Source organism: Mauremys mutica, chromosome 12 (genome assembly GCF_020497125.1).
Source record: "Mauremys mutica isolate MM-2020 ecotype Southern chromosome 12, ASM2049712v1, whole genome shotgun sequence".
Classification (NCBI taxonomy): Eukaryota; Metazoa; Chordata; order Testudines; family Geoemydidae; genus Mauremys; species Mauremys mutica.
The window spans coordinates 26,610,601-26,638,067 of record NC_059083.1 but is presented as its reverse complement, the minus strand read 5'-3'; the positions used below and the strand labels follow the sequence as shown (position 1 = coordinate 26,638,067).

Genomic DNA, 27,467 nt, shown 5'->3' with positions numbered 1-27,467 from the left:
TCGTTATGGTGTGGTGTGTGGTTGCTGGTGAGAATATGCTTAAGGTTGGTGGGTTGTCTCTGGGCGAGGACTGGCCTGCCACCCAAGTTCTGTGAAAGCGAGGGATCATTGTCCAGAATGGGTTGTAGATCACTGATGATGTGTTGGAGAGGTTTTAGCTGAGGACTGTAGGTGATGGCCAGTACAAAACACTCTCTGCTGCTGCTGCTTCTCCCCAATCCCCCAAACCCTGATTGATTCATGCTGTGTCCCTGCCACCCCCATCTGTGCCTGTCCCCAGCCCGGAAGCTAGTGCTATCCCCTGCCCAGCCCCCACCTCTGCCCCACATGGCCCCTCTGCTCTTTATGCAGCCCCAAGGGTTCTTCCCCCTCCCCCTCCCATCTCTGGGGCTGCAGGGATGGGGAGGAGTTTCCAGGGGCCATAGAGATGAGGTACCAGGGGCTGTGTAGGTAGACGGGAGTCCGCCAATGTCATAGACACTGGGGTCCATGAAGCTAGAAAGGCAGATTTCTGGTTCCCCCCTCTGCTGTGTCTCTCAGGGACACAGTCTGAGCTGGGATCCCCACCACACCCAGAGCCAGGGTCGGATCCTCCCCCCACGGACGGAGCCCGGCGGGAAAGTGAAGATTGGGGCCTCGTCACCAGCATCGATAAATGTCACCTGCCCCCGGTCACAGTCCAGACAAACCCGGATCCTGCTGGGGGCCCGGCTCAGGGGCAGGGGGGTCACAGGGTCAGTGAGAGCCTGGAACTGACCCCCCCACCGCTCCACAGCCCAGATCCCCCCCTCAGGGCTAAGGCTGGTACATCCCTTCCTCCTCACAGACTCTCTGGCCACCCCCACAGCCCAGCATCCTTTACCCCCTACCACCTCCCAGCAATGGCTCCCCGAGGTGAATCCCTCACAACCCAGCACACAGGCCCAAAAGTCAAATCTGTCAGGGCTGTCAGTCAGATCCTGCTGTGTGTCTTCCCGTCTCACACTTTTCCCATCCTCAGATAGGACGAGTTCGGGATGAGCCGTTTCTGGATTCAGAGTCACATTTGCTGGGGAGAGAGAATCAGAGCGTTAGGGGCAGAGCTCGGTCCTGGGGGAGGGTTTGATGGTGTCATTAACAGAATCTGCCCCAGCTGGAAAGTGAACCAGGGAATTTCCTTCCTCCAGAATTTACCCGTTGGCTCTGAATGGGGAGCAGCTCTGAGATGTAAGCAAAGTGCAGGAGAGAGTCACACCCCTGGCAGAGATGGGCCCTGCAGCAAAAGGGTCACTTGAGCCAGGTCTGGGACTCAGGCTCTTTCCTGTCCTGCTGCACATCTCTCCAGGGAGGGGACTAGAGACCCACATGTCAGAGGGATGGGGGGGTGGGCAACAGAGTGGTGAGAAACTGAGCTCCCGCTGCTCAGTGCTCACTTACCTGCCTCACCTCTGCCTGCCGTTTCCCATCTTAAACCCCATATTCCCAGATGTGAAAGAGCATCACTGGGAGAGGAGAACAGATGCTTCCCATCCCTGCACCCTCAGCCTACGTGAGAGCAAGGGGAGTGTTGGGGGAGAAGGTGCGGGAGGGGAAGGATGGAGAGCAAGCAGAGAGATGAATGGAGACATGAAGGAAGGGATCCCAGAGGGGAGAGAAAATCATATTGGATGAGGAGGAGATGGGGCAGGGGAGGCCCAGGGCAGCAGGATGTGGAAGGTTATAGAGAATTTGCTGAGTGTGAAAACAGCAACTCACCTGCCTGTTCCCTCCAAGCAGCCACCATCACCAAACCTCCAGGCCCTTCCACCTGCCCCCACTCCTACTGCCTCCGCACCAGCCCCATTCAGCTGAGGGCCTGCTGCTCTCCCCACCCTCCTGTTCCTGCCAGGCACTGCGGCCCTCCAGACGCTTCCAAACGCTGCCCCATCCCTCAGTCTTCTGGGCCCTTCCCAATCCTGATGTGTCTCCCTCTTTGCACTCTCATGACTTTCCCCCTGGGCTCTCCCTGTGCTCTAGCACCAGGGTTCTCATCACTGGGCATATTTTATTTCCTCACCTCCCTGTTTTGTCAAATGAAATCTCTTTGTTTCTCTCTCTCTCTAATCTCTGAATTTTAGCATTTACACGTCATTTCCTCGGTTTCCAAACTCTGAATTGTTAATCCTCAGTTACTGGGCATTTAACAGACCCAGAATTCAGTTTGCTCATGGTCCACAGCCCCTGGCTCTGGCCCCCAGGGCCTCAGGCAGGGAGGGGGCTGTGAGCAGGGACAGCCCTGGGGAGCTGCGGGGAGAAGGAGCCGTGTCTTTGGCCCTGTGCTAGGGGCTGGCACATGTGGTGGTGGGCCCAGGAAGCTCTGCAGGTCGCACTGCATGTGAAGAGAGAGGAGGGACAGGAGGAGTAGACACAATAGTGTCTGGATTTACTGCTGTACATCAGGCCAGGGCTGCACAACCTCCCTCCCCTTCCATGCTGTGAAATGCAGGATGCTTGTGAGCTCTGCCCTGAGCAATGAACTCCCCTCCCACGGCCACAGTCAGGGGAAAGCAGCAAAACATTCTAACAGCCACTGAGACTGGCACATTGATAGAATCTGAACTTCAGTTACCTTCTTGTACAGGTGGCGCAGAACTTCCCAGCCCTGGAAACACAGAATCAGAGATGAGAGCTCATCTGAACAAGCACATTAACAGAAATTAGCGTTGTAGAGAGGGAGGCCACTCGTCTGGGATTAAAATGGACCCTCCTCTGTTTGAGGGGTTTGTCCACTGTTCAGCACGGGGGCTAAAATGGATGTGATTTTGTCCAATGTTGGATGGGGAACATCACTCCATCCCCTTCATCTCTGAAAAATGGCGTCCCCCATGTGGCATAACCTCACACACACCATCACCCCAATGCCAAGGAGGATGGGGTGGCACGGGGGGACCCAAACCAAACCCGACAGTCTGGAAATGTCCAGCGTTCTGGGAATGACTGAGTGGCCCCTTATGCCTATAAAATGTTACACTGGGAAAAAGATACGTTCTAGAGTTCAGCATAAAGTAAACAATCCCCAAATACACATGTGAGCATTTCTCTGTCAGCGGCTACAATTTTAACAGACTCTTTTTTCCTTAGCAGAATTTCTATCACTTTTATAATTATTAATAATAAATTAGCCTCTCTCTTCTGACACTCTGAAGTGACATAGCCAGCCTACTACCAAAGGCCTGGCCCGGCTGCCTTTCATGTCGCTGGCCAGTCTCCCCCAGAATTCAATGGGAGGCCTGAGGCATGGAGGGGAATTTGGAAAGGGATGGGAGCAGGACTGAATTGAGAATAATTCAGAAAAACAGAACTGAGGGATAGTTTCCCTCACCCAACCCAGCAGTGCTGACTGACCCGCCACCCAGGACTCTGGCGGCAGGGCCAGTGCAAGGATGTTTTGCGCCCTAGGCGAAACTTCCACCTTGTGGCCTCCCCTGTCCATGAGCCCCTGCCCTGAGCCCCCGCTCCGTGGCAGCTCCCCCCTCCGCCCTGAGGCGCCCCCCCTGCAGCAGCTCCCCATCCCCCACCCTCCGCCCTGAGGCACCCCTGCCCCAGCTCACCCCTGCTCCATGCACGAGCACCCCAAGCACGCCGTCGCTGCTTCACTTCTCCCACCTCCCAGGCTTGCGGCACCAATCAGCTTAGGCGCCGCAAACCTGGAAGACGGGAGAAGTGAAGCAGCCACGACATGCTCGGGGAGGAGGCAGGGCAGGGGTGAGCTCAGGCGAGGAGTTCCTCTGTGTGCACCCCCGCCCCACTTGCTGCAGGTGGCCCTCCCCATGCCCCCCTGCCCCAGCTCCCTCCGCCTAAATGCTGGCGGCGACTGGGGCGGCTGAAGATCCGGCCACCGCAGTCACTGCCAAAGAAAATGGCGCCCCCAAATCCTAGCGCCCTAGGCGACTGCCTAGGTCACCTAAATGGTTGCACCGGCCCTGCTTGTATCCTCCCCCAACCCTCTCCTCCCGCACCTCCCCACTTCCCCTCTTCTCCCACAACCCTCCTGATACACCCTCTCCTCCTCCACGAGTACATCACACCCCACTTCTCTGCCAGTGTAGAGCTCCCAAGTGCCCCCAGAGCCGATCCTCTGCCTGAACCCTCTTTACTAGATCCCCATCCTTTTCCGGGTACAAGGTTTGAGGGTTGGTCCCTATGCCTTCCATGTGCATTTAGAGCACTAAAGATGGGGTTTTGCGGGGGCGAGATTTATACTGAAGTGAAATAAAAATAGGAGAAACGGTTTGATCCCTACTGCAAGTGTAAAAAGGGATTGCTGTGGTGAACAAGGTGGTCACGTTTGGGGGGGGCAGCCCAGGGCTGGGGCGGCGGGGGAGGGCACTGGTTGGGTGGGGGGAGAGCCCAGAGCTGGGGTGGGGGGCAGCCAAATTTTTTTTTGCTTAGGGTGGCAAAAAACCTAGAGCCGGCCCTGCTCCCTGAGCCTCCAGCCCCATCAGGGCCTCTAACAGCATCTCGCTGAGAATCCCCTGAGCTGCTAGTGTGCACAAACAAACTCAGACACTCAAAATCACACTGTTGGCCACACAAACCTTTGAGTCTTTTCACCTTAGTCCAGAGCCATCCCTGCCCCAAAGAGCTAGTGCAAAATGTTAACTGCATGAGAAAACGGGATGGGAAATCTCAGGGCAGGGGAGCTTTGGATATCGATGCAATAGGAGCTGTAGTTACCTGGGCAGACGATGTTTCTTCTCCAGTCTGAAACCAAACACAGAGAGAGGGATGAGAATATAGCTGAGTAAATGCAGGAACACCAGGGCTCTGGGATGAAGAGCAGCTGGTTTAAGCTGAACCCAGGCAAGAGCAAAGCGATTCAGAAGCAGGGACACATTTTGAAGAACTAGATGAGACTCTCCCCTTCATTCCATTGAATTTCTACAGCCCCATTCACCAAAGTCCAGGTGCAAAGACTCAGGTCCTACGTGACCCTTCACTAGGCCTAGGTGACCAGGTAGCATCAGTGTCTAAACATCCCAACTCACTAGGAAACTCTGCATCTTCCTGTGGGCAAGGATCTGGCCACAGTGATCCCTGCCTCTGTCGCTGCCAGGCTGGGTTACTGCAGATCACTGAATCCACAGCTCAGTGTGAAGGCTCCAGCTGGTACCTAATGCAGCTGCCTGCCTTCTCCAGGGCTTAGGCCACAGTGACACATCAGGCCCATGTTCCAGTCCCTTCACTGGCTCTCAGTCCCCTTCTGAGGCCAGTTTAAGGCCTTGGTTTTAATCTGCAAATCAATTAAAGAATCCAGCCCCAGGGGAGGCTGTTTGTGAGATGTCCAGGTAGGAGGCTACAGAGGCAGAGCATTGTATGGGGCACCCAGGTTGCAGGGCGGGGGTGACACAGCCACCCCTTAGTCTGGATTGTACCCTGGGTATGTCACAGTGACACCCTAAATTAAAGCTGCCTGGCTAAGCAGGAGATAGAGATGCCAAAACCCAGTGAAAATGAGAGCGGGTGGGGACAGGTGTTCCTGCCTGATACTATGAATTCCCCTTAGAGAGCCCTAGGTACCATTTGACCTTCCCCTCCCCTCCCCCGTGTTTAAAGCCAGAGCTGATTGGACTCCATGGAGAATCTCCACCCCTACCCCACCTCTTCCCATCCCTGCTCCGCCCTCCAATTCCACCCCCTTCCCCAAATCCCCACCACTGTTCTGCCCCTGACCCACCTCATTCCACCCCCTACCCCAAGTCCCAGGACCCACCCTGCCTCTTCCTCACCTGCTCCCCCAGGTGTGCCACATCTCTACTTCCCCGCCTCCTTCCCAGAGCATCCTGAGTGCCTTGAAACAGCTGTTTTGCAGCAGGCAGGAGGCACTGGGAGGGAGGGGGAAGAGTTGGCCAGCGAGGCTGCCAATAGGTGAAATGCGCTGAGGGAGGGGGGAGCTTGGCTGTAGGTGGCTGCAGAGCACCCGCAAATTTTCTCTGTGGGTGCTCCGGGGCTATCCGCACCTATGGCCAGTGGTGACAGTGATAGCAGCACCAGCAGCAGGCCAGTTGTAGACATGGAGCCTTGCCCAATGCTTCCCCTCCCCCCCACACAGGTGCTTTTCAGGGGTGGGAGGTGAAGCCATGTGAGGGCACCTCTGAACTTGCCTCATTAAGAGCAACCAACTGTGAGTGGGCTGCAGTGGCGGGAGAGGGCAGTGGTGTTACAGGTTGTTCACTCATTGCATTTTCACACAGCAAGGTGGGAAACTGAGACAAAGGACATTGCCCAGTGTCCTGTGGGGTGGGTGTTCGCTTAGGGTTACATGCTTTCGAATCATGGCTGTGGTGTTTTCCCAGAACAATTCTGGGTCCTTTTGCCTTGTAATACAAGTTTCCTTTTGTTACATCCAGACTCAGGGTGGGTGAGTGGGACATTTTGTCTCTTGTCCTATGTCTACATCAGCACTTTTGTCAGTAAAACTTTTGTCAGTCAGGGTGTGAAAAAAGCATGTCCCTGACCAACATTAGTTTCACTGACAAAAACACCAGTGTGGGCAGTGCTGTGTCGGCAGGAGACACTCTCCTAGTGATGTAGCTACTGCCGCTCATTGGGGACGGTTTAATTATGCTGGTGGGAGGTCGGCACAGAGCGGCCACACGGGAGACCCGATTGCAGGGCAGCTGCAGTGGTACAGCTGTGCCACTATAAGCCTTAAAAAGATCCAGGAATTACATTTTCCCAGATTATTGGGTGGGGTCTCAAGTGTTTTCTGGTTTGTATTGCTAAGAGGAACTCTTGACATTGAACCCAGCCCATGTGCTGCCGACTCCACCTGGCAGAAGGGTGAGAGATCAATAGATCCAGAGATAGTTTCAACACCACAGAAAAGGCTGCATTCGAGAAATAGAAACACTTACTAAGTTCTCTTTGAAGATTATCTAGGTAACATAGAATCAGAAACAAATGCTAATTAAGTGCATCTCTTCAAGGATGGAATCAACTCCAGCCCCGCATCATGCAGCCTTGCCTATCCCTCACAAACCCATTGATCCAGGCTATGGTCAGGGAAACAACTGAGGTCTGGGGAGAAGAGTCTCCTTCCAACTTAAGAACATAAAAACGGCCATACCGGGTCAGACCAAGGGTCCATCTAACCCAGTATCCTGTCTACCAACAGTGGCCAATGCCAGGTGCCCTAGAGGCAGTGAACCTAACAGGTAATGATCAAGTGATCTCTCTCCTGCCATCCATCTCCACCTCTGACAAACATGGGCAGGGCACGGAGCACCTGCAAAGTCCCATAGGATGTGGCTACACAGCAACTGAATACCCCCAATTGACCCATGTCAGCTAACTAGGCTCACAAGACATGGGCTGGGGGCCTGTAAAATTGGGGTGTAGACATTTGGGCTCATTTTGTGTCTACACTAGAGTAAAGTATCAAAAAATAATTGATTATCTGCACGGACTTAGTTCTGAAAGTTTTGAATTCCTTAGGGAATTAGGGCCAGATTTTTAAAGGTATTTAGGTGCCATTGATTTCAATTGGCATTCGGTGTCCAAATACCTTTAAAAAGCTGCCCTTAGAGCCCAATCCCGGTTCCTTGCAGATTACATGTTCCCATTCACTTTGCTGGGAGCGTTCGGTGTGCACGGAATGTAATAGTGGGCCCTAAAATTATCAACATTATTCTGTTAGTGTTGGATCCTACACGCATTGAAATCCAAGGCACAGCTCTAATTGATGGTAGTGGTGCAGCATCAGGACTTTCATGTTTTTCTCATTTAAAAAAATAAAACATGAGGAGACAAATTTGTATGAAGTTTTCCTTGTTGGAGAAAAGAGCACAACACTTACCGATTTCTGTATCACGTTTCCCTAAAAAACAGAAGAAATAAATATAAATTATGATTAGGAGCATTTTTCTCTTGGATATACGGTTGTCTGAGTTTTGTGAAAGTTGGACATTGTGTATAACTTTTCATATTACCTGGGGTGGGGGGGGGGAATTTATCAGGCTAATTTAATCCCAATTTCCTTTTAACATTAAATGAAAAAATGAACAACTCCTCCTCAAACATAATTACACACAAGATCCATGTTGGACCAAATTATTTACTCATCAGATGAGACAAGAGGACATTTGAGGGCACAGAGTCCTCCTCGTCCCCCACATCATGGTGCCTCCAGCACCATGTGGATTTCACCCTCAGAGAAGATACATTGCAAAGAACATTTTCTTTCTAATTTCCTCTTACCGACATACTGAATACTTATCAATACATTATCACTGATATTTCATGTGATTTTCAAATTGATCTCTCTTTAATAATAATCATCATAAATAATAGAACAGCAAACAACTTAATGGAAAAGGTTCTATGTGGAGAAAAATTGAACTTACTGATTTCTCCAAGATGTTTCCCTAAAGAAACGAAATAAAGCAAACAGATGTAAATACAAGTTATTTAAGAATATTTTCGGTTAATGGAGATTTAAAGGAGTGTTTTCATGATATGAACATCTGACCCCTAAATACCAACATTTCATTCATGTTTTACTAACCATGTGTCCACACTAGAGTTAAGTGTCCAACAGTAACTGACTATTTTCAAGGATTTACAAATGCAGCAAAACCAGGGCTCTGGGATGAAGAGCAGCTGGTTTAAGATGAATCCAGGCAAGAGCAAAGTGATTCAGAAGCAGGGACACATTTTGAAGAACTAGATGAGACTCTCCCCTTCATTCCATTGAATCTGTACAGCCCCCATTCACAAACCCATTGATCCAGGCTATTGGCAGGGAAACAACTGAGGTCTGGGGAGAAGAGTCCCTTTCCAACCCACAGGCAGGGCGCGGAGCACCTGCAATGTCCTATAGGGTATGGCTACACAGTAACTGAATACCCCCAATTGACCCATGTCAGCTAACTAGGCTCACAAGACATGGGCTGGGGGCCTGTAAAATTGGGGTGTAGACGTTTGGGCTCATTTTGTGTCTACCCTAGAGTAAAGCATAAAAAAATAACTGATTATCTGCATGGACTTAGTTCTGAAAGTTTTGAATTCCCTAGGAAATTACGGCCAGATTTTTAAAAGGTATTTAGGTTTCTAAGTCCCATTGATTTCAATTGGCATTAGGTGTCCAAATACCTTTAAAAAGCTGCCCTTAGAGCCCATTCCCTGTTCCTTGCAGATCACATGTTCCCATTCACTTTGCTGGGAGCGTTTGGTGTGCACGGAATGTAATATTGGGCCCTAAAATTATCAACATTATTCTGCTAGTGAAGTGACTTGTGCATTTAGTGTTGGATCCTCCACTCGTTGAAATCAAAGGCACAGCTCTAATTGATGGCAGTGGTGCAGCATCAGGGCATTCCTGTTTTTCTCATTTAAAAAATAAAACACGAGGAGACAAATTTGTACAAAGTTTTCGTTGTTGGAGAAAAGGGCACAACACTTACCGATTTCTGTATCACGTTTCCCTAAAAACAGAAATAAATATAAATTATTATTAGGAGCATTTTTCTCTTGGATATACGGTTGTCTGAGTTTTGTGAAAGTTGAACATTGTGTATAACTTTTCATATTACCTTTTGGAGTGAAATTTATCAGACTTAATCTCATCCCAATTTCCTTTTAACACTAAATGAAAAAAATGAACGACTCCTCCTCAGATATAATTACACACAAGATCCACGTTGGACCAAATTATTTACTTGTCTGATGAGGCAAGAGGACATTTGAGGGCACAGAGTCCTCCTGGTCCCCCACATCATGGTGCCTCCAGCACCATGTGGATTTCACCCTCAGAGAAGATACATTGCAAAGAACATTTTCTTTCTGCTTTCTTCTTACCCACATACTGAATCATTATCAATACATCATCACTGATATTTCATGTGATTTTCAAATTGAGATCTCTTTAATAATCATGATCATCATAAATAAGAAAACAGCAAACAACTTAACGGAAAAGGTTCTATGTGGAGAAAAATTGAACTTACTGATTTCTCCAAGATGTTTCCCTATAGAAACAAAATAAAGCAAACAGATGTAAATACAAGTTATTTAAGAATATTTTCAGTTAATGGAGATTTAAAGGAGTGTTTTCATGATATGAATGCCTGGCCCCTAAATACCAAACATTTCATTCATGTTTTATTAACCATGTGGCAACACAAGTGTTAGGTGTCCAACTGTAACTGACTATTTACAATTCTGGAAGTTTTGAATTCCTTATGGAATTAGGCTCCTAAATGTCTTGAAAAATCAGACCCTAACTCCCACTGATTTCAGTGAGAGTTAGCTTACCATATACCTTTAAAAATCTAGCCATTAGAGCCCAATTCCTTGCATTATCTCTCACATTCCCATTGGCTTTGCTTGGAGCTCTGGGGGTGCAGACTGGAATTTCTGGCCCTCAAATAATAAGCATGATTTTTTTAGCGATATGACTTGTGCATTCAGTGCTTGATCCTACATTCATTGAAGTCAATGACAAAGATCTAACTGATGCAGTATCTGGGCTTTCATCGTTTTCTGGTTAAAAAACTCCACCCAAAAAATTTCATAAATAAACAAAGAAATACCCTTATGAGGAGACAAATTTGTACAAAAGTTTTACTTGTTGGAGGAGAGAGCATGATATTTACAGATTTCTATATTCTGTTCCATCAAAAATAAACAGAAATAAATATAAATTCTTATTAGGAGCATTTTTGCCTTCGGTTATACAGTTGTCTGCATTTCGCGAAAGTTGCACAGTGATGATACAATTCATGAGCCTTTGATGGGTTTCATATTCTCAACACCAGGAGAAAAAAGTTTTCCCTTCTCTCGCCTGGTCTACACTACGACTTTATATTGAATTTAGCAGCGTTAAACCAAATGAACCCTGCACCCGTTCACACAACGCAGCCCTTTATATCGATATAAAGGGCTCTTAATACCGATATCCATAATCCTCCTTGATGAAAGGAGTAGCGCTGAAATCGGTATTGCCATTTCAGATTAGGGTTAGTGTGGCCGCAATTTGACGGTATTGGCCTCCGGGAGCTATCCCACAGTGCACCATTGTGACTGCTCTGGACAGAAATCTGAACTCGGATGCACTGGCCAGGTAGACAGGAAAAGCACCGCAAACTTTTGAATTTTATTTCCTGTTTGCCGAGCGTGGAACGCCGATCAGCACAGGTGACCATGCAGTCCTAGAATCAAAAAAGAGCTCCAGCATGAACCGTATGGGCAGTGGTGAGCTCCAGCCGGTTCGCAGGAACCGGTTGTTAAATTTAGAAGCCTTTTTAGCCTTTCTAAAAAGCTTTTAAATTTAACAAAGGCTCAGGCAGCTGTCCACCCGGCTCCCAGCCCCAGCTCACCTCCCCCTCTCCCCTGAACGCTCCGCCATCCTTCTCCTCCCCCTCCCCTGCTTCCCACGCCTGAAACAAGCAGCAGGCAGGTAAGCCGGGCGGGGGGACGGCGCATGCGGCCCAGTCCAGCTCCACCTGGCCCCGGCCGAGCGTCCCAGCCCAATCCCGGCCAAGCACCCCCGGCTCAGGTTGGTCCCAGCCAAGTGGCTCTGACCCGGCCCAGCTCGGAGCCCCGCGGTGGCACCGGTCCCAGTGCCGGCCGGCTCTGGCCCGGCCCGGGAAGTCGGGCCCCGCGGCGGCACCGGTCCCAGTGCTGGCCAAGCGGCTCCGGGCCGGGGAGTTGGGCCCCATGGCGCCGGTCCCGGTCCCGGTGGAGCAGACCCGGTCCCAGCCCCAGGCAGTGTGGTAAGGGGGCAGGAAGTAGGGAGGGGGTGTTCGGTGGGTTGTGGGGGGGGTGGATAGGGGTTCGGGCGGTCAGAGGGCAGGGAACAGGGGTATTGAATGGGGGCAAGGGTCCTGGGGGGCAGTCAGGAAGGAGCAGGGGTTGGATGAGGTGGTGGGAGCACTCAGGGACAGAGAGAAGGGGTGGTTGGATGGGGCAGGAGTCCAGGGGGGCCATCAGAAATAAGAGGAGAGGTTGGATGGGGCAGCAAGGGGCAGTCAGGGGCCAGGGAAGGGAGGGGATGGGTCAGGGGTGCTGGGGGTGTGTGTCAAAGAACATGGGGGGTTGGATGGGGCATGACCCCCTGGGGGGGGCACGACCCCCTCGTGAGGTGAGGAGGAGGGAACCTGTTGTTAATATTTTGGCAGCTCATCACTGCGTACGGGAGATATTGAAGCTGATCTCTGTATGGGGAGATGAATCTGTTCTATCAGAGCTCCGTTCCAAAAGACGAAATGCCAAAGCATTTGAAAAAAATCTCCAAAGCTATGATAGACAGAGGCCACAGCAGGGACTCAACACAGTACTGCATGACAAGCGTAACGGAAAGCCAAAGAATCAAATCGACACTCATGGAGGGAGGGAGGGAGGACTGAGGACTCAAGCTATCCCACAGTCCCTGCAGTCTCCGAAAACCATTTGCATTCTTGGCTGAGCTCCCAATGCCTCAAGGGTCAAAAACATTGTCGCCGGTGGTTCAGGGTATATGTCGACATCCCTCCCGTGAAAGAAAAGGGAAAAAAATCATTTCTCGCCTTTTTCAATGTCACCGTATGTCTACTGGATGCTGCTGGCAGACATGGTGCTGCAGAGTTACACAGCAGCATCCCATTGCCTTCCCTTCCTGATGGCAGATGGTACAATAGGACTGGTATCTGTCATCGTCGTCCCGTGAGTGCTCCTGGCTGGCCTCCGTGAGGTGAGCCAGGGGCTTGGGAAAAATGGAAATGACTCCCGGTCATTCCCTTCTTTAAGCTTTGTCTCCTGGAGATTCAGTCATGCCTGGAATATCATAGCAGCTGGAGGCTGCCTCCCCCGCATTTTATTTCAATAAAGTCAGTGTTTCCTATTCATGCATTCTTTATTACTTCATCACACAAATGGGGGGATAACTGCCACGGTAGCCCAGGAGGGGTTGGGGAGGACGGAAGCAACAGATGGGGTTGTTGCAGGGGCACCCCCTAGAATGGCCCGCAGCTCATCATTTCTGGGGGATGTCTGGGGCTCTGACCCGGAATGGCTGTTTGCCTCTCTGGTTCTTTAGTAGGCTTGCCTGATATTCTAGGCAGGACTGTCTCTACCTTTAGACAAAATGTAAAGAAGGGAATGACCTCAGGAGTCATTTCCATTTTTGTCCATGTGCCCCTGGCCGACCTCACTGAGGCCAGCCAGGAGCACCCATGACAGCAGCAGACGGTACAATAGGACTGGTAACCATCTCTGCTAACTTGTAAAGGCAAGTGAATGCTGCTGTGTAGCACTGCAATACCGCGTTTGTCAGCAGCATCCAGTACATACACGGTGAGAGTGAAAAAAGGCTAAACAGGCTCCATGGTTGCTGTGCTATGGCGTCTGCCAAGGCAATCCAGGGAAAAGGGCGCAAAATGATTGTCTGCCGTTGCTTTCACAGAGGAAGGATTGAGTGACGACATTTACCCTGAATCACCCGCGACACTGTTTTTGCCCCATCATGCATTGGGATCTCAACCCAGAATTCCAATGGGTGGGGGACACTGTGGGAACTATGGGATAGCTACGGGATAGCTACCCACAGTGCAATGCTCTGGAAATCGACGCTAGCCTCGGTACATGGATGCACACCTGAATTAATGTGCTTAGTGTGGCTGCGTGCACTCGACTTTATACAATCTGTATCCAAATACCAGTTTCTGTAAAATCAGAATAATCTTGTAGTGTAGACATAACCTTAATCTCTGACTTATTGTTTCTCACCATTATCAGAACACAGGTTCAGGCTCAGAGCTCATGTCTATTCAGACCCGTCTTTTCTACTGTGTATATTTTTTTAATATTACCTATTGGGATGAAATTTGCCAGGCTTTGTCTCATTCCAATTTCTTTTCAACATTAAATGAAATCACAGATAACTGCTCCCAAAATAAAATCACAACAATCGTTATGGGGACTCAACTCTGTACAAAATATTTACTTCTCAGAGGAGGGAAAAAGACATTAACTAATTCCCACAGTCCACGGGGACCGAGGAGGGAATAACTGCACAACTGGGTGGGAAGTGGTCAGAAAAGAGTGAGGAGCGGAGAAGGTTTTGGATCAATCTTCCCTCCACCCCTTCCCCAAATGCTCCATTTAGCTTAACTGAGACAGTTCTGGGGGAGAAATATTCTGTGCCTGTAAAGGGCTGGTGCAGATCACTGCCTCCTGGAGCAAATGGGAACCTTAGTAACATTTCCTTCCCTGTACTGCTGAGGGGAGCGCAGTGCAGGTCAGTGCTTCCCCTGCTTGGCCTAGTATAAAATTTAATTCTTCCCTTTTTCATTCATTAGAAGAAAATTTCTTGTTAATTTCACTAAATGTTCCCCTGTGTTTACCTTTTATTTTAAATAGATAAAGAGTGAGGCCAAGGAAACAAACAAAGAAAACTGGGAGAATCACACTCAGAGCCACGATCCATGGATTCGCCCTCGGGAAAAAGAAATCTGAAAAATAAACCCCACAGGATTTGAATTAGTTTGGAAACAGGAACAACGCTATTTTTTTCTCTATTGCATATAACTATGTAAATAGTCCCCAGCAGGACATATGTGAGATAGGAGTGAAAACATGACCCCCTCTCTGCTACACAAAAAACCAAAACCTGATTTTAAAAATTACTCCAACCAACACAACTTTAGCACTGATTAACCTGTGAATAAACAGGCCTGGTTTGATTCATGGTATTCAGAGCTTCATTGAGTTCAGGGGCAAATTCTCTGCTCACAAAACAGCACTGACTTCAGTGGAGTTATGGCAGTAAACAATTTTCTCCTCACTGTTCAGCAGCATTCAGAAATTGCAAGAGTATTTTAGTGAGTTACTAATAATTTCCCCAATTATTTCAATGAATTATAATTGCAATTAATCCAAACATTAAGTGCTGAAAATTGATTCATCTTCTTTTGCCGTTATTGTGTTTAAAGCATTTAAATCATCTAGCCAGGGTGGGCATTTCAAACATGCCTAAGGCCTTCTCCACACAGGATTTGTGCACTGCTTTAGTGAAATTGGTGTAACACTCATGCAGTCATCATTACATTGATTCCACAGCTGACCACATATCAGGACTGCCCCAATGTAACTAAACTGATTGACAAGACTTTAAATTGTAAATCAGCTGAATAGTGTCCTTTACCATTTAGTATAAATCAGTAAGGAACTGACTTAAGCTAAAAACATAGGACACTCTGAAACTGAAATAAGAGCATTCAAACAAGGGGTTTCCATCAATAACTCAGTAGGTAATCAGTGCAGCTTGCGTGTGTAAACAAAGGCAAAGTGAGTTATGAGCACAACTCCCATTGAATGTCAGCGGAAACAAGCCCACATAATTTTGGCGACATTTCACTTATTGAAAAGGTAGCAAACAAACCATAGTGTACAAATTCACAAAATCACTGTGGTGAAGTTAAGTTTTTAGGAACAAACTCTTTCAAGGTTTGGTGAATATTTCTTCTCAAAATCATACTCTTTTTTTAAGAAAGATTTTCAGGAGTATCAGAGTTAAGATTATATTTACATGAAACCCAAAACTCTGATAATTCTGAATCTTCAGAATTAAGGCAATCAGATTGCTTGAGTTGTGACCTGTTAAGGTACCAGTTTCTGAACTTCTTTGTTTTTATGTAGGTTGTAAAATATGCACAACAGATGCTTCAGTTCTTTGTTTCCTATGTTTTGTTTTGTTTCTGATTAAGGTGATTTAAGCGTGTGGGTTTAGCTGGTAACTGACCTGCTATATAAACGGTTGATTCCTTTTCTTGATTGAGAAAGGTGTTCCTGATCCAACAGGACAGGTTCTGGTTTGAATGTTCTTTTATAATAATAGAATTTTCTGTTTCAAAAAGGCCACTATCCCCTAGGGATTTTGCTTCAGAGAGTGATGGTAATTCTTGCCCACTGCGATCTTTCCATAGCACCTTGGGCTCTGGGTACCACCCAGCCGACTGACAAACCACCCGGATCCCTCCATCCTGGTGGCTCTCCACAGAGATGAGAGGATTGGAGCCCAAAGCTAGAAGAAAATTACATAAATGTGTGACAAATCAATGGGGCAACTTAACAGCTAAAAGGATGAGTGAGAGATTGTGGATCCTTTACTCCCACTAGAGATCACTTGATCACATAGAAGGGATAAATGAACACTGGAATTTCTGAATTCCCAGTACCCATGGACAGAAGAAAAGATGTGAACAAATATTTAAAATAATTTCACTGAATAAGTGAGAGATATTGTCCTCTCTACCCAAGAGAAATGGAGCACTGAACACATTTGGAAATCTGATCACTTCATTTAAATACCTAGTGGGATATGAATTTTTCAGAAAGCCAGTTTTTAGTATATTGGATAAACATTTTGTTTGTTCTATTTTTAAATAAATAAATCAATCTAACTGGCTCCATGGTTCCTGTGTCAGAGCAGAAGGGGACAAACACTCAGACTCATCCACTAGCAGTAAATACATAATGTCTCCCTCCCTCACCACCATCTTTATGTGGCCTCAACCAATTAGAAAGCTACAACTGATTTTGACTGCACCCCAACTAACTACCTGTAGTGACCACATCAGAAGGCCTATAAACCTGGCAATCCCACCTTAGCCTCGCCTCAGAATGACTGCAGAGAAATTGGAAGACCACAGGCTGTCCACACTTGAAAGGCTACAGCAGCACAGCTTCACTACTGTGGTGCTTCAGTGGAGACACTGCTTACACCAACAGAGGACTTCTCCTGGTGTCATAGGTAATACACCGCTCTGAGAGGCAGTAGCTAGGTTGACAGAAGAATTCTTCTGTTGACCCAGCGCTACCTGCATGGGGACTTAGGTCAGCTTAGTTTTGTCACTCATGGGGTGTGCATTTTTCACACCCCTGAGAGACAGTTTAACTGACCTATTTTTCTAGTATAAACCAGGCCCATATTTGTCTAGACATCTTTCTCCCTCCTTTTGAAGTCAGCCAAAAACATCTTTTGGGCAAGGAAATCTCTTGACCATTCTGAAGAGGTCTTTAATAAAACGTTGGGAAAGTTTTCAGTATATTTTCCAAAGCGTATGCACATGGTCGTGTGCTGAAATCTAGTCACGCTGTGTTACTCTAAAATAATTCACAAGCTGCTAGTCACAGTTGTTGCAGTAGAAAAGAACAAAAACTGCAGCCCAGACTAAGATAATACAGACAAGAGCAGCTGACCTGCTATCTTCAGTTCCAATAGGGCTTCTTCATAAAAAGAACCATCTTGAACAAAACAGTTGTATTGTCCTTCATCTGAGGGTCTGATATTAAGAATCTGCAAGGAAATATTCCCATCCATGATGCCAGCTTTCAAAAGCTCTGTCCTTCCATGATAGTCTGGCATCTGTTCTCCATACTGATCCTTTCCTTCATGATACTGGTGAACAACTGAAGTGAACTCTGATCGGAACCATCTCACCTCCATGTTCACAGCGCTCATCCTGGGGGACACGTGACAGGGTAACACAATGGCCTCACCCACAATGGCAGTGACAGGGTGACCAGGACCCATCACTCTGAACTGGGCTGTGAAATACACCAAAACAAAAAGAAAACAAGCTCAGGGGGAAAACATACTAGAAACAAAAGAGACAGTAGGTTCCAACTTTCCAAAAATTCAGCCTGGGGCAGACACTTGGCATGCAAATTTTCAACCTGAATATTTGAAATTTGGAAAAGTTACAAGCAACTGAAAAAGGCATTTATAGTAGAAAGTTACAGGCCAGCTCAGGTATAGGTGTCACTGATAACACCCCTTATATTAATTTGACATGCCACAGAGCCATTTCAGTGGCCCGTGAATGGGCAGGGTGACCTGAGTATATACACTGTGTACCTGAGCTCTGGTCTGTTCCAGCCTTTACTATATTTCTGATGTGATTCTCAGCATTGGTTGTAATATGAGAAGGGTGAAAAGATGAAATCCTGACTCCACTGAAGTCAACAGAGATCACCTAGAATTTTACCCTAATGTTTTGGGACCCAGCTTCTTTGGAGACCACCACCTCCAACCTGGTATGAGGACACAATTTTCATTGAGATGAGCTGAGTTTCCTGAGTTTTCCTCCTTTGCCCCCTCCACCTGTTTTTAGTGAGAGGGGGTCACTGCCAGGACATTTTCAGTACAGGGTTTTCAACTCTGGGATTCACTTGCCTTGGCCTCACTGACCCCAAATAACTTCAGCTTTAGGCCAGGTTGTCTTGGTGTTTGAGAAAGGACTGGGTCACAGAGGATGCAAGCATGTGAAGTAGGAGGCTCAGCATGACCAGAGGTGTGTAGGGCAGCCCATAGTGGAAATGCCAACATCAGGGAAGGCTGCAAAAAGGAGAGAAGATTCTCCCAAAATTGGTGGTTTACACCATATTAGATTCACCAACCAGTCACAAACTGTGCTCCTGATCCCCCACACTGGTTATCTAGAAAAGAAATCACACAACCCCCTTTACTGCATTCCAGTCTCTGGCTCCCAATCAGTGAATAGGTTCAGTACAGTGAGAAGTTACTTAAAACTCTATTCACCTTACAAAAAATGTTCTTTTAATTCCCCAAAGGACCAGATACATTACCAGAATACCAGTTTGAATCTTACCCAAAATACCATGCTGCCAGCTAATCCTTTAGTATCTAAATCTGAAGGTTTTATTAGAAAAGAAAAGGAATGAAAAAGAAGAGAGTTGCTAAATGGTCAAAGCAGTCAGATACTTTCATATATACACACACATATATACAGAGAAAGAGACTTCAGAATCCATATATCAGGTTCTTAGCAGCACTGGTGAATTTGCTTGCTTGCAAAGTCCCTCTGGAACACATCCAAAGCTTGGATGGGTCTATCAGTCCTTTGTTCAAAGCTTCAGTTTGTATGGAAGTTACTCCAGAGGTGAGAAGCAGGATTGTAGACAAAATGGAGAAGATGCAGCTGCCTTTTTATATCCTTTGCCATGTGGCGTGGACATCCTTTGTTCCTAATACAAACTCACAGCACATGGCCATGAAAAGGTACTTGGAGTCCTCTGTACATCGGCATGACCCCATAGGCACCAACTCTGTGGGTGATCTGGGGCTGGGGCACCCACAGAGAAAAATTAGTAGGTGCTCTGCACCCACTGGCAGCCAAACTCCCCATCCCACAACACCTCCTCATCCGCCTACCTCCCAGCACTCGCCGCTGCCACACAGCCATAGCAAGCTCTCGGAGGGAGGGGGAGGAGTGGGAAAGTGAAATGCTCAGGGGAGGAGGCAGGGAAGAGGCGGGTCTGGGGTCGCTTTGCAAACCGCAGCTGCTAACAGGGAGTTTCGCAAGGGAGTTTAGAAGGGGAGTGGGAGTCCCTCGCCAGCCCTAACCCCTTCCCTGTGGTCCCCCTAAAACCTATAAACTGAACCACATTTCAAAACCCCTTTCTGTAAACCACCCTTCCATTAACTATGAGACAATGCAGGCAGAAGCCCAGCAGCAGAGTGGGGGCTATCCAGTTTATTGCGCTGAGTGTTGCATGTATGATTACCTGCCCCTTGGGTGGGTGGCGTATGTGTGCAGTCAGTGCAAGGAGCTCCTGGCCCTCAGAGACCATGTATGGACTTTGGAGGCCAGGGTGGTGGAACTGGAGGAGCTAAGAGAGGCAGAGAGGTACGTTGATGAGGTTTTCTGGGACACTGTAGAATTGTCCCACCTCTGCTCAGACAGCCCCTGTGCTGTTGAGGAGGAAGAAAGGCCCAGGGAAGCAGAGCAGTCAATGGGAGCAGAGGGAAACCTTCCCAGATTTGGGACCCTCCTTCCAGATGGTGCTGGGGTTGCCTCTCACACTGAGGTTGCCTCTCCGAGGGAGGGAACTCCAGTTTCTAGGAAAAGGCAGGTGTTAGTAATGGGAGATTCGATTATTAGAAACGTAGATAGCTGGGTCTATGATGACCGGGAGAACCGTATGGTGACTTGCCTGCCTGGTGCGAAGGTTGCGGATCTCTCGAGGCATCTAGACAGACTTATGTGTAGTGCTGGGGAGGAGCCGGTGGTCATGGTACATGCAGGTACCAATGACATAGGGAAGGGTAGGAGAGATGTCCTGGAAGTCAAATTTAGGCTGCTAGGGAAGAGACTGAAATCCAGGACCTCTATGGTGGCATTCTCAGAAATGCTCCCAGTTCCACGCGCAGGGCCAGGTAGGCAGGCAGAGCTTCAGAGTCTCAATGCGTGGATGAGATGATGGTGTAGAGAGGAGGGGTTCACGTTCATTAGGAACTGGGGAAACTTCTGGGATGGGAGGAGCCTATACAGGAGAGATGGGCTCCACCTAAACCAAAGTGGAACCAAACTGATGGCACTAAACATTAAAAAGGTTGTAGAGCAGTTTTTAAACTAGGAGATGGGGGAAAGCCGACTGCTGCAGAGGAGCGTGTGGATCGGACACAGACTTTTCTTAGGGGAGAGTCTGATGATAGAGAATCTCCAGGTTATAGTCAGGAGCAGAGGACTGAAGAGTATAATGTAAGGGCCGGATCAGATGATAAACAGTCACATAAAAACATTTCACTTCAGGACGAAATGCAGAGATAAAATTTCTCGATACTTTAAATGACTGCTTCATGGAGCAGCTGGTACGGGAACCCACAAGGGGAGAGGCAACTCTAGATTTAATCCTGAGTGGAGCGCAGGAGCTGGTCCAAGAGGTAACTATAGCAGGACCACTTGGAAATAGTGACCATAATACAATAGCATTCAACATCCCTGTGGTGGGAAGAACACCTCAACTGCCCAACACTGTGGCATTTAATTTCAAAAGGGGGAACTATACAAAAATGAGGGGGTTAGTTAGACAAAAGTTAAAAGGTACAGTGACTAAAGTGAAATCCCTGCAAGTTGCATGGGCCCTTTTTAAAGACACCATAATAGAGGCCCAACTTCAACGTATACCCCAAATTAAGAAAAACAGTAAAAGAACTAAAAAAGAGCCACCGTGGCTTAACAACCATGTAAAAGAAGCAGTGAGAGAGAAAAAGACTTCCTTTAAAAAGTGGAAGTCAAATCCTAGTGAGGCAAATAGAAAGGAGCACAAACACTGCCAACTGAAGTGCAAGAGTGTAATAAGAAAAGCCAAAGAGGAGTTTGAAGAACGGCTAGCCAAAAACTCCAAAGGTAATAACAAAATGTTTTTTAAGTACATCAGAAGCAGGAAGCCTGCTAAACAACCAGTGGGGCCCCTTGACGATCAAAATACAAAAGGAGCGCTTAAAGACAATAACGTCATTGCAGAGAAACTAAATGGATTCTTTGCTTCAGTCTTCACGGCTGAGGATGTTAGGGAGATTCCCAAGCCTGAGCTGGCTTTTGTAGGTGACAAATCTGAGGAACTGTCACAGATTGAAGTGTCACTAGAGGAGGTTTTGGAATTAATTGATAAACTCAACATTAACAAGTCACCGGGACCAGATGGCATTCACCCAAGAGTTCTGAGAGAACTCAAATGTGAAGTTGTGGAACTTTTAACTAAGGTTTGTAACCTGTCCTTTAAATTGGCTTCGGTACCCAATGACTGGAAGTTAGCTAATGTAACGCCAATATTTAAAAAGGGCTCTAGGGGTGATCCCGGCAATTACAGACCGGTAAGTCTAACGTCGGTACCGGGCAAATTAGTTGAAACAATAGTTAAGAATAAAATTGTCAGACACACAGAAAAACAAACTGTTAAGCAATAGTCAACATGGTTTCTGTAAAGGGAAATCGTGTCTTACTAATCTATTAGAGTTCTTTGAAGGGGTCAACAAACATGTGGACAAGGGGGATCCGGTGGACACAGTGTACTTAGATTTCCAGAAAGCCTTTGACAAGGTCCCTCACCAAAGGCTCTTACATAAATTAAGCTGTCATGGGATAAAAGGGAAGGTCCTTTCATGGATTGAGAACCGGTTAAAGGACAGGGAACAAAGGGTAGGAATTAATGGTAAATTCTCAGAATGGAGAGGGGTAACTAGCGGTGTTCCCCAAGTGTCAGTCCTAGGACCAATCCTATTCAATTTATTCATAAATGATCTGGAGAAAGGGGGTAAACAGTGAGGTGGCAAAGTTTGCAGATGATACTAAACTACTCAAGATAGTTAAGACCAAAGCAGATTGTGAAGAACTTCAAAAAGATCTCACAAAACTAAGTGATTGGGCAACAAAATGGCAAATGAAATTTAATGTGAATAAATGTAAAGTAATGCACATTGGAAAAAATAACCCCAACTATACATACAACATGATGGGGGCTAATTTAGCTACAACGAGTCAGGAAAAAGATCTTGGAGTCATCGTGGATAGTTCTCTGAAAATGTCCACGCAGTGTGCAGAGGCGGTCAAAAAAGCAATCAGGATGTTAGGAATCATTAAAAAGGGGATAGAGAATAAGACTGAGAATATATTATTGCCCTTATATAAATCCATGGTACGCCCACATCTCAAATACTGTGTACAGATGCGGTCGCCTCACCTCAAAAAAGATATTCTAGCACTAGAAAAGGTTCAGAAAAGGGCAACTAAAATGATTAGGGGTTTAGAGAGGGTCCCATACGAGGAAAGATTAAAGAGGCTAGGACTCTTCAGCTCGGAAAAGAGGAGACTAAGGGGGGATATGATGGAGGTATATAAAATCATGAGTGATGTGGAGAAAGTGGATAAGGAAAAGTTATTTACTTATTCCCATAATACAAGAACTAGGGGTCACCAAATGAAATTAATGGGCAGCAGGTTTAAAACAAATAAAAGGAAGTTCTTCTTCACGCAGCGCACAGTCAACTTGTGGAACTCCTTACCTGAGGAGGTTGTGAAGGCTAGGACTATAACAATGTTTAAAAGGGGACTGGACAAATTCATGGTGGCTAAGTCCATAAATGGCTATTAGCTAGGATGGGTAAGAATGGTGTCCCTAGCCTCTGTTCATCAGAGGATGGAGATGGATGGCAGGAGAGAGATCACTTGATCATTGCCTGTTAGGTTCACTCCCTCTGGGGCACCTGGCACTGGCCACTGTCGGTAGACAGATACTGGGCTAGATGGACCTTTGGTCTGACCCAGTACGGCCATTCTTATGTTCTTATGGGGTCGGGATTTGGGAAAGGTGTCGGAATGGGAGCGGGGCGGGGATGGGGCAGGGGCAGAGGGAGGAATCAAGCTCTCAATTGCACCAGTAGAAGTCGGCACCTATGCATGTCCCTACATGTCCTGAAAAACAACAAGGAGTCCAGTGGCACCTTAAAGACTAAGATTTATTTTGGACATAAGCTTTTCCCAAATAAATCTGTTAGTCTTGAAGGTGCAACCGGTCTCCTCCTTATTTTTGTGGATACAGACTAACACGGCTACCCCCTAATACTTGTCTACGTCCTGCTGACTCATAGCCCCTGGCTTCTCTTAATGGTTCATTCTACAGCAGGCTGGATAGTGCTGATGCTGGTCTGTCTGAGACACAAATATACCACACATATTTATATCTCACCATACAAAGATGATACAGACCTATAAACAAACTTATATTTAGCAAATCAAGCCTTTCCCACTGATACCTTACAATAGAATCATAGAACTGGAAGGGACCTCGAGAGGTCATCTAGTCCAGTCCCCTGCACTCAAGGCAGGACCAGCACCATCTAGACCATGCCTGATAGGAGTTTGTCTAACCTGCTCTTAAAAATCTCCAATGATGGAGATTCCACAACCTACCTAGGCAATTTATTCCAGTGCTTAACCACCCTGACAGTTATGAAGTTTTTCCTAATATCCAACCTAAACCTCTCCTGATGCAATTTAAGCCCATTGCTTCTTGTCCTATCCTCAGAGGTTAAGGAGAACAATTTTTCTCCCTCCTCCTTATAACAATCTTTTAGGTATTTGAAAACTGTTAAATACTGTCCCCTCTCAGTCTTCTCTTCTCCAGACTAAACAAACCCAGTTCTTTCAATCTTCCCTCATAGGTGATGTTTTCCATGGGCTTTCCAGACCCCTAATCATCCTTGTTGCTCTTCTCTGGACTCTCTCCAATTTGTCCACATCTTTCTTGAAATGTGGTGCCCAGAACTGGACACAATACTCCAGTTGAGGCCTAATCAGCGCAGGGTAGAACGGCATAATTACTTCTCGTGGCATATCTTGTATAAGAGTTATTGTGATTTAGTAATATTGGTATCAATGCCATTATAAATGGTCACCCATATTCCATACAGCCTCACACTCTGATACTATGATGGTATAAGTACTTAGATGGATAGAGAAACTGAGTTGCCTCATATGCAGCTGATGGAGAATTACTCCTCCAGAAGGGTTGGGGAGGATGTGGAGACTTATTTACTGATATTGAGTCAATCTGAAATTTGTTGTAGGGGAGGGTTTGGAGTTGTTTTTTCGTTTGTTTGTTTCGTTGGTTGGTTGGTTTGGGGTTTTTTCAGTTTTGTACAAAGGAGTGGAATAGGCATGATTTATAAATCACTACAATGAAACAAATCCTACAAGCAGCAGAAGGAGCAGAGGGATTCCTACCTGATTCCAACTTGTGAATGTGATAAATAATGAAGAAAATGATCAAACCAGGCAGAGAGGTGCTCACTGCAGAGCTAGGACAGAATGAAAGAACCTTCATCTTCACTGTAACTTGATCTGGACAACAGGATAGAGAGGAGAAAAATACTTTACTAAAACATGTTTTGCATTCAAATCTGATTTGTTAGAAAAAAGGAACTATTATCTGTAGTTAGTGAATTGAACTGATTGTTTCTGGTCACCGTGTCCTTCAAGATTTTAGAGCTGGTAGATGTCATCCTCTCACACCTTGTTTTTAATAACAATTTCAGAGTGGAAAACAAACTTTCCTGATTTTTCAACTCCCAACTGGTTTCTCAACTTTGAATGGACGAGTCATTGAATTGAGCTAGTTGGGTACATTGAAATGAATAAAATATTTTCTCTGTACCTGCAGAACAGGCTATTGCTGTCAAAAGCTGGGTCAGCCCGTCAACAAATTCTGTTTCCAGGTGCTTAGACAGTGACTGCCACCACTTCATTGATCTGATTTTCTTTAAAACTTTTGAAATAAATAAATATATATATGCCTTAGCATCAGTTGTCATAATTTTAAATACTGGTTTATATTTCAGATTAATTTAAATTAAAAAATCCAAGTGAAAGAAAAGCCTCTGATTTAATTTTTTTAAATCATTTTTTAAAGATCAATTTTCATCCATTTCCTTCAGACCCTTATTGCCAAAGAACTACAGCACTTTGATGAATTAAATTAATGGATGTGATACATTGGTTTGTGTAGATTGGATGAATTATTGCAGAAAACTGAAATTTGTTTGTGCCTTTCAAAAACAGAGCAGCAGCACTGCCAAACCCAGGATTCAAGAGTCAGTGTCACCCCCACCCTAATGTGTTAGGTGTGTGTGGTATTGTCTGGTCTTGTGTTGTCTGCAGAGGCATTTGAACAGTTTTTACAGTGGGGGTGCTGAAAGCCAGTTAAAGTGCCCCCAAAATTTTTACCTCATGCCCTTTACCCCTCCCCTCAGAGCTGGGGCTGGGAGCAGGGCTATATCTCCAGAAGGGTGGCGCACAGACAAGGGTAAAGGGACTGAGGCTGGAGCCACAGCTAGTGGTGGGCAGGAGTGGATCCCCACATGTGGGGCCAGGATCGGAGCGCTGGGACCAGGAGTGGAGCCCCCGCATAAAACCTGAGGACACTGCACCCACACCCCTACTTCCCGCGCCTATGGATTGTCTGGTCTTTTAGCTTTGATTAGCTGTAAAACTGCATAATTGTTTAATTATGGGAACATATACAAGCTGTACATTTTTGTGGGGTGGTTTTTTTTGTGCTTTAGAATATTTGTTGCTTTATGAAAATCAATACAAAAAATCCACACACACCCCCGCACACACATTTTAAAAAAATAATCATAAATTGGGTCAAAAAAGGTATGTGATTGACTTAAAAATCAATATTTTAAATAGACATCTTGAGTTCCTATTTTTTGCCATTTGGTTTCTGAGCCGAGAGGGTACATTCAATCTTATACTTTTCCCTGCAACTATAAAGGAGAGAAATTTATTTTTTACTTTAAATGAAATCAAATATTATCACATAAACTCAAAACTAGAATATTAGGGCTTTCAGAAAATTACCGAATACTGGGAGACAAAATAAAAATCACAAAAATCACAAATAACTCTGAGAGTTGACAATACTGAATCTGGTCCAAAATACTTAAACAAAACTGATTTTTCAGTAGAATATGGCTTTTAGAAAATTGCTTTTTAAAATTGCTTTTTCCTATTAGTTTAATGTTTTTGTTGAAAAATTAGAATGATGCTAAATGAAAAAAATATTTCAAATTGATTCAAAATGAGAAACCCTAATCAAATGGAATAAAAACATTTTATTCACCCATCCCTTATCCTGTCTCAAAGGAGAAAAGAAAGAAAAATGAAAACTGAAAAAAAGAAAAACTAAAATCTAATATTTTGTGCAATAATACATTATTAAAAATTGTAAAATAAGCCAAATGTTTTAATCAAAACAAACACATAATTTCACAACAATACTGCCATTTTTAAATAGCTGAACTCCTATAGGTTTCTTCATGATATTGCCCCTTGAATGGCTTTTCACACAGAAGGAGAAAATCTTTTACACAATGTATAAATTTCCCCTTTTTAATAAAGCCTGAAGTCCCTACTCAGTGACACTCTTGAACACAGGATCAACATTAGGCACATGCTTAATTCCCACTGAGGTCAGAAGGAGAAAAGGAGGCAGGTTTCTGTTTCGATTGATTCTGAGCATAATTATATTTTTAACAAAAACAAAAGGATTCACCCCGCCCCCCAGTCAAGAGGCAGAAAACTGCAATGTCAGCACGGGGAGAAAACTAGACTGATGGCAGCTGGTTTTGGTGCCGGAAATGTCCTCTATTCAAAATATAGGAAGTTACAAATCTCCCCCAAGAACAGTATTCAGCAAAACAAAGAAATGACTCATTCAACAAATTGTAAAAGTCTCACGTTACATTGCTATGTAAACAAACTGCAACGTATTTGACGGCAAATCACTTTGAATGTAGCTGCTCTGTCAAATTTCCACAAAGAGAGAAACAAATGATCACGGGATTATTTACTCCTTGTGTTTTGAACAATCTGTCCCCGCAATAAGTATCGGGTATCAGGCATTACAAACAGGCCCTTCGTAAGCAAAATTCACCCACCTGGTTGGGTCTTCTGAGACGTTTAAAATCTCCCGGGTGCGGCCAGACTTCACCCCTTTCGCTGGCACCGTTACATGGTCACTGACTGGTCCCGTTTCTCACGCATGTTGCTCAGCTAATTCTGGCAATCAAAGAGCCGCAATTTCATCTCGTGGCTTCTCCGTAGAACGGTGTTAAAAGAAACGTGGATTTGTTCCCAATCGATAAACCTGCGCTCGGCTCGCAG

General features: G+C 46.1%; 1 protein-coding gene across 3 annotated transcripts; it reads right to left on the bottom strand.

Moving 5' to 3' along the window:
* Positions 1–323: 323 nt before the first annotated feature.
* On the bottom strand, positions 324–27,467 carry LOC123344845 (butyrophilin subfamily 1 member A1-like). Of its 3 annotated transcripts, XM_044981334.1 has the most exons (12): positions 27,242–27,467; positions 24,525–24,641; positions 17,197–17,544; positions 15,737–16,018; positions 14,340–14,447; positions 9,966–9,986; positions 9,423–9,443; positions 8,364–8,384; positions 7,817–7,837; positions 4,696–4,722; positions 2,588–2,620; positions 324–1,048 (listed from the first exon to the last, which is right to left on the bottom strand). In XM_044981334.1, exons 2-12 carry the CDS (start codon positions 24,622–24,624, stop codon positions 537–539), a joined length of 1,494 nt encoding a protein of 497 aa, XP_044837269.1. In that variant the 5' UTR covers positions 24,625–24,641; positions 27,242–27,467; the 3' UTR covers positions 324–536. The 3 variants fall into 3 exon arrangements, with proteins under 3 accessions (XP_044837269.1, XP_044837272.1, XP_044837271.1); XM_044981337.1 differs by lacking the exon at positions 27,242–27,467 and having other exon boundaries at positions 17,197–17,539; XM_044981336.1 differs by lacking the exons at positions 8,364–8,384; positions 9,423–9,443.